Here is a 7671-nt window from a genome sequence, read left to right as displayed (position 1 = left end):
CACCCATTTTTCCTATAAAATGATAGTTATATCTTGTAACGGGATTAGAGTCGGGTTCAGTTTTTTGGTGTTTTTGTTTGTTTTTGCAATGATACCTCATAGGTGGTGCTTTGTACTTTGTATTGTATCACATCAAGAGGTAATAAAGTTTTTATTCGTGATGTTAGAATGATCTGTAGGTTCAGGTACTGTCAACATGATCATAAATTTCCCTACCTAAAGCAGTGTTTCAAATATTCTCTTCTGTACAGTAGTATCACTTGAAGGTCTCAGACCAAATAAATCAGAATCTTTGGGGGTTAAGAACCTGGGCAGCAGTGTTCTTCCAGTGTTTCTCTATGTAATTCTAATGGTCACTTAAGGTTGAAAAATACCCGCATAATTATTTTAGTAGCTAAGATGATTGTTACCTTAGACACATGAGATTTTCTGATTTGATACTCCTTCATTCATTAGCTGGAATTCTTTTATGAAGAAAAGCTTTCCCTCATCAACTATTTGATTACTTCGAAATTTGGAAGGGCAGGATCAACTCTTGATTCTTGCCACATATCAATGATGCTTGTTTTGTTTTGGGAATATGATTATGAACATTTTCTATATTTGACATGTTTTAAGACTTTGCAGTCATTATTTATATCTTTTAATGCTAAATTTTCCCATTTTTTGTCCAGTTGGCTTTGTTCCTGTGTCCTTGATCTTTGATTTGATAGCTTTTTTGCTCTCTGGCACAAAGACTTATGTGATACCTTATTTATACCAGACCTGGGATCAACCATTTTACCCAGGTGTCCAAGTTTCTTTTACTGAAAGTGATATTTAGAAATATCAATTTGGGCAATAGGCATGCTTATTGCTACTGAATTAACAGGGTATCTAGATCTTTTCAGTAAAAATATGTATTTTTGTGAGAAAATTTGAGTTTATATTGATATTTCCAGAATAAATGTAATATTGTAGAGTTTCTCATGAAGTTCTTTGATTTTATGTGCCTCATATCTTTCCCCCCTGAAAATCTTGGTTCCTAATGATATTAAAATCATTACTTATTTGCTTTATCCTACCAAACATGTTTTTTCTGATATATGTACACATATATACACGAAGAGAGTTTATTTCAAAACAATATCAATAGTTTCAAAGCAGTGATACCATAATAAAATTATTGAATGCAGTTTAAGATTTATTTGTGTTTCTTTTTCTTCATGGTTATATTTTACCAGGAAGGTACAATGCAAATATCAGATTTAAATTATCTTGAAGTATCTTTTCTTTATATATTTAAGACACCTACAGCTTGATGTAAACTTTGTATATTTGCTTTCAATTTTTAGGGACTATTATTTTAAGCTAAATTTGTTTAAAATTATATAAAATATTTACATAGTTTCAAAGTCAGAATTTTCAGATTTTCCTTTAAAAAAAAATCAGGTTTTTTTCCCCCTTTAAACCCCATAATACAAGGTAGATTTTGAGAAGTCTGGCTTCCCTTCTTGTTTCCTTTCCTCTTTCTCCTCTCCTCCTATAGGTAACCATTTTAATTAGATTTTATTTTATCTTTACATTCTTTCTTTTTGAAAATAAAAGCAAAATGTACATGTATGTGTATATTTAACAATACATTATTAAATACAACTTCTTTTAAAGCTAATCATACATTGAAAATGTTTCTGGTTTCCAAAGTACTCAATATACATTGAGTGCTCCCAAGTTCCTTATGATAGACCTTTTAAATTGGCAAAACAAGCAATATTACCTCTATTTTATATAAGGAGACCCTATGGCCCAGATAACTTAAGATTTAACATTACCAGATATGTAAGTGGCACAGCTAGAACTAGTGCCCAGGTAGTGTGCTGTGGTGGTTAGGATAACAAGTTCTGCCTGGTTCTGTTTTACTAGTTACTAATTATATGACTTTGAGAAAGTTGCTTAATCTCTTTAAGACTCCGTTCCCTTATCTATGAAGTGGAGATATTACAGTATCTATATCATAGAGTGGTTCCAAGGAATATTTAAGATAACATATATACTCCTCAGCCACTATTTAGAAAATGTAATAAATGCTTATTAGATGCTGACTAATATTATTAACCTGATAATTCTGTTTGATGCTTTTCTCACTATACCATGATGCTTCTAGTTAATCATTTTCATCTATATAACTCCCTAGGATTATCCTTGTCTTAATATTTTTTATTCTCTGAATATAACACTAACTTTTTAAAAACACACACCAATATAGCCATGTGTTGTTTGCATTTCAGACTTCAGCACATGCCTAGTATACACCTAGATTTTAGGCCTATTTTAAACAAATTCTCCATCAAGCCCTGCATAGTACCTTGCCTATATTTAGTCCAGGAAAAAAGTAGTGGTTGAATTGTTTCTACTGATGTGAATGCTTGGTGGAGGAGGTAGCTTTGAGCACCCCCTGAAGTATCATGGATGGAGTGACCCTAAGGTGGAACGGGTACAGGAGCTAAGTAATAATAGCTGGAAGCACAATTGTTCAGGACATATGCACTGAATTAAAAATGCCTGAATGAGATTGTGGCAGTAGGAATGGAAACCTGAAGCATTTTAGAAACTTGTCCTCATATTTGTGATATTTAACAAGGTCCCTAGTACTTGGAGATTTGGGGCATGAGACCCCAAACTGCTGAATATAACCTTATTTTTCAAGAGTTTGAGATGATAGTCTAATATGTTGCTCATACTTAGGATTTTAAAGGGAAGGAAACAAAGTTCACTTTTTTTTTTTTTAATGTGGGAGCATGAAATAAAACACCCACCTTGCCCTAGGTTTTGCTGAGGTCATTATGTTTACATTATCTGTCACTAGATGGAGTCCATGAGCCCAGGGAAGCCTTGGTTGGACTTTTCATATACCTCTTCCTGCAATTCCTGGATTCCTGTTCTGTGCCTTTGAAAGGGAGAAAAGATACTTTTAAAAAAAAGTATTTTTTTGACAAATGGATTGAACAGTAGAATTTTTATATTTACCTTTAAAAAATTATCAGTGTTTTGCTTTTTAAAAATCATCAAAATAATTTTTTCCAATTCTTCACATTCCTGCCCTCCAATTATTTTTTTTGAAAAGATCTTTAAAACCACAATTTAATATCATTTTTAAATATTTCTGCTGTTAACTGTTCTCTTTTTAAAAATATATTTGTATTGATTTCAGAGAGGAGGGGAGAGGGGGAGAGAGAGAGACAGAAACATCAATGATGAGAGAATCATTAATCCGCTGCTTCCTGCGTGCCCCTCACAAGGGATCAAGCCCACAACCCAGGCATGTGCCCTGACTGGGAATCGAATCATGACTTTCTGGTTCATAGTTTGGTGCTCAGCCACTGAGCTTTGTTTTATTTTAAATGTGTTTTATTGATTTTTTTACAGAGAGGAAGGGAGAGAGAGAGAGAGTTAGAAACATCGATGAGAGAGAAACATCGATCAGCTGCCTCCTGCACATCTCCTACTGGGGATGTGCCCGCAACCCAGGTACATGCCCTTGACCGTAATCGAACCTGGGACCTTTCAGTCCTCAGGCCAATGCTCTATCCACTGAGCCATACCGGTTTTGGCTGAGCTTTGTTTTAAATAATCATAAGACATTGAAGCTTGCAACAGACTAATGTATTTCAGAAGGAAGGGAGAGGGGCAGGAAGTGATCAACCAAAGAACTTATATGAATATATACGTAGCCCATGGACAGACAATAGTGTGGGGAAGGCCCGGGGAGGAAATGGGAACGGGGAGGAGAGGGTCATTGGGGGTAGGGGGGGGGAGAAAGGGGACATCTGTAATACTTTCAACAATAAAGATAAATTAAAAAAATATTCATAAGAACAATTATTGCACTGCTTACTAAGTGTCAGTTTTTAAAACAGCACAGCACATACCTGTATTTCCAAAACCTTACATGGTGTCAGGCAACACGAGAGAAAGGACCAGATAAGTAATTTTTCTTTATCAAGGCAAACTGCGAGCCACATGCGGCTCTTTGTCTCCTTGACTGTGGCTCTTCCTAAGCCTTAGGAGTACCCTAATTAAGTTAATAACAACGTACCTACCTTTATAGTTTAAGTTTAAAAAATTTGGCTCTCAAAAGAAATTTCTGTCGCTGAAATTTGGCTCTGTTGACTAATGAGTTTGCCGACCACTGGTCTAGTGAGTCACCTGCTTATTACTTTGCCATTTGTTTTCTGTCAGGGCTAAGCAGTAGTAAAAGAGCAAATGAATACATGACCTGGTAGCAGAAAGTCATCTTGGGAACCTTCCAGAGGATGCAGTTAAACTTGATCAATTAGTCTATATGCGAGTCAACACGTAGGCAAGGCATGATCTAACTCCTTTTTTGTCTTTCTTCGGCAGCACGTGTCCCTATAGTCGGCCTCCCTTTGGCTATGGAAATTTTCCAAGTTCAATGCCAGAATGCCTTGGTTATTATGAAGACAGGTACCAAAAACATGAGGCTATGTTTTCAGCTTTAAATAGAGACTATCCTTTCAGAGACTACCCAGAGGAACGCACACACAATGAAGATTCTCGGAGTTGTGAGAGCATGGATGGGACCTCGTACTATAACAGTCACAGTCACAGTGGGGAAGAATTCCTAAATCCCATGCCTCAGCTTGACATCGGAGTCTTGGAGAATGTCTTAACAGCTCCTACATCAGCTCCCTCTAGCATCCAGCAAGTCAATGTCACTGATAGTGATGAGGAGAAAGAAGAAAAAGTGCTTAGGAATTTATAATTTTAAAACAAATATGCACAGAAAATAAACATTTCTTAAAATATATTCTGGGTCAGTTGGTGTGAGAGAAAAAAGCCTAGAATGCTGTGCTGAGAGTTTTCAGCCATGATTTGAGGAGTCAAACCAAATGCAATTTATGCCTTCATAACATTTTTATTAGTGAAACTGGAGTCCTGATGTTTCATCGTATGAATATTTAAGATACAAAATAGTTTATTTTTATGGAAGAAATTTGCATCAACATATATTTTCATCACTTTATCTTGGAATGTGCAAAATACCAAATCTTCACAATTATATGTGAGGGAAAAAGGAGTATGACATGACAAGCGTGATTTGTATTTTATTTCAGGATACATTATTTATTTTTATTATATGATTCTTTGGTCTTTATGTAATATTTATGGATGTCAATTTTAATGTAACATTTTGAAAATATTTTGATAACTTCTATTAGTGAATTGGGACTGTTACTAAATTTAATTTATACTGATAACCAATTATAACTTTCAAATGTGTTTTAATGTCACCTGCGTAATTCCTTCAGCTAAATTAGTCATTTCTGTTTCTAAACATTTTCATCATCTTTTTTGGATATCTTTATCTATTTGGTATTCATTGTTCTACTTTTGTTATAATTAAATAAATGTAGATGAAATTGTTCTTGTTGGATGTTTTCTGTTTGGGGGATAGAACTGAGCAAAATGAGTACTCTTCAAATGAGGATGGTTCCCATACCATATAGATAATTGCTTTTACTTTATAGCCTCCAGAATTATAGATTCTATTAGCTCACATGAGATCCAAACTCTATTAACAAAGATGCTGTGCACATATTCCAATGCCATTTCCAAACTTTTTTACACGTATACTTGTGACTTAAGCACTCCCCAAAGTGGAAGGGCTCTTCCAGATTTGGTTCAAGCAGCTGTCTTTAAAACCATGGCATTCATGTAGGAGCACGTTGGAATTTGTTTAACTCACAAAGAGCAAAAAAATCCTACTTGGAATGTGACTTCTTGGTAAGTGCCCACTTATGGATGGAGAGAACCTTTTTAGAAGATCAGATCACCAGAGATGGGATCATCTACATGGCACAGTGAATTGATGACCAGAAATAAACATAAAGCAATAGCTTTTCCCTCAATGATCTGTATAACATGCAAATTGGGATCTTGTTACTTAGACCTGCTTGGAAATTGTGTATGGAAACCTGTTCTAAGCTTTTAACTTCTTCCTTTGCAAAGTTTGTAGTATTTATTCGTTATTGTAATACATTTCATCAGCCCTATACTTAATTGTACCTAATATTTCCTCTTCTCAAAAAAATTTTATTTTTATATCTTATATACTTAAATTACTTGGTGCAATGTCATTTCAATGTGGCTAAAGAGCAAACTTGAATATTTTGATAGAGAGCAAATGTAACTTGACATCAGAACTAAAGCAACGTTTGTCTTCACACTTGATGTCTACACCATAAAGGAAAAATGTATTCAACAATTTGACCCTATCTCATTTTAATAGCACTTTAGTGACTAAATTGGCTTTTGATCACAGACCTATTCTTAAGACAATTGGTTAGGAGCATCCCTGTGTAAGGAATGATATTATAGAACATGGTTCAGTGTTTCCTAACTACTTGTCTTCAGGCTAGCCCTGCGCCACCAATTTCAAACCCAGCTTTCTTTTTAATGTCTGTTATGGCTTGGCAACTCTTTAATCTTCCTCCTCTTCCTCAGTGCTGGGATCAGAAGTCAGAAGTTTCAATTGTTTACAGACCCACCGTATAATTTGGGCTGGGAAATATGGGCAACACTTATGTTGAAAAGCACCCCATTGCAGATCAGCAAGCCTAACTACAAATGCCCCTATCTGCTCATCTATAGTTCATCAAACCACTGTTGCCTCTGACTAGAGGTCCACAAAGCCCTGCCTCATTAGCACTAATTCATCTGCCTCTCCAAGTCATCGAAGTGAAATTTTCTAACCTTAAGGCCACAATCACTTTCATTGCCTTGTTTGTTCTTCTTTTAATTAATTAATTTTTATTGTTTTTTAAAAAATCTTAATTGTTGAGATTATTACAGATGTCCCTCTTTTTTCTCCCTATTGCCCCCCTCCACCCAGTTCCCACCCCACCCCAGGCCTTTGCCATCCTATTGTCTGTGTCCATAGGTAATGCATATGTGCATATAAAATCTTTGTTTAACATCTTCCCACCTCCCCACCCGCATCCCTCTGAGAATAATGTCTCTTCTATTTCCATGCCTCTGGTTCCATTTTATTCACCAGTTTATTCTATTCATTAGATTTCTTATTTGTTTATTTTGATTTTTAGATTCAATTGTTGATAAGTATGTATTTGTTGCTATTTTGTTTATATTTTATATCTTTTTCTTCTTCTTCCTCTTCTGAAAGAATACCCTTCAACATTTCATATAATACCGGTTTGGTGGTGATGAACTCTAGCTCTTTCTTATCTGTGAAGCTCTTTATCTGACCTTCAATTCTAAATGATAGCTTTGCTGTGTAGAGTAATCTTGGTTGTAGGTCCTTGCTATTCATCACTTTGATATTTCTTTTCACTCCCTTCTGGACTACTTAGCTTCTGTTGAAAAATCAGCTGACAGTTGTATGGACATTCCCTAGTAAGTAACTAACTGCTTTCCTCTTGCTGCTTTTCTTTTTTTTTAAATACATATTTCATTGATTTTTTACAGAGAGGAAGAGAGAGGCATAGAGAGTTAGAAACATTGAGAGAGAAACATTGATCAGCTGCCTCCTGCACACCTCCTGTGGGGATGTGCCCGCAACCAAGGTACCTGCCCCTGGCCGGAATCGAACCTGGGACCCTTCAGTTCACAGGCCGATGCTCCATCCACTGAGCCAAACCAGCCAGGGCTCCT

The 7671-nt window shown here is 35.7% G+C and overlaps 1 protein-coding gene across 1 annotated transcript in view; it reads left to right on the top strand.

The window, feature by feature from the left end:
* SOX30 (SRY-box 30) overlaps positions 1-5425 on the top strand; it is a 21084-nt gene extending 15659 nt beyond the window's left edge. Inside the window, exon 5 of the mRNA XM_015565672.1 lies at positions 4381-5425. Within this exon, the coding sequence (XP_015421158.1) occupies positions 4381-4762 (382 nt within the window). The 3' untranslated portion in view covers positions 4763-5425. The remainder of the gene's footprint in view (positions 1-4380) is intronic.
* The last annotated feature ends 2246 nt before the right edge of the window (positions 5426-7671 follow it).

The sequence above is a fragment of the Myotis davidii genome, unplaced genomic scaffold (assembly GCF_000327345.1).
Source record: "Myotis davidii unplaced genomic scaffold, ASM32734v1 scaffold18, whole genome shotgun sequence".
NCBI lineage: Eukaryota > Metazoa > Chordata > Mammalia > Chiroptera > Vespertilionidae > Myotis > Myotis davidii.
The sequence above is the reverse complement of the archived record's forward strand: the minus strand, read 5'-3'. Positions and strand labels throughout refer to the sequence as shown.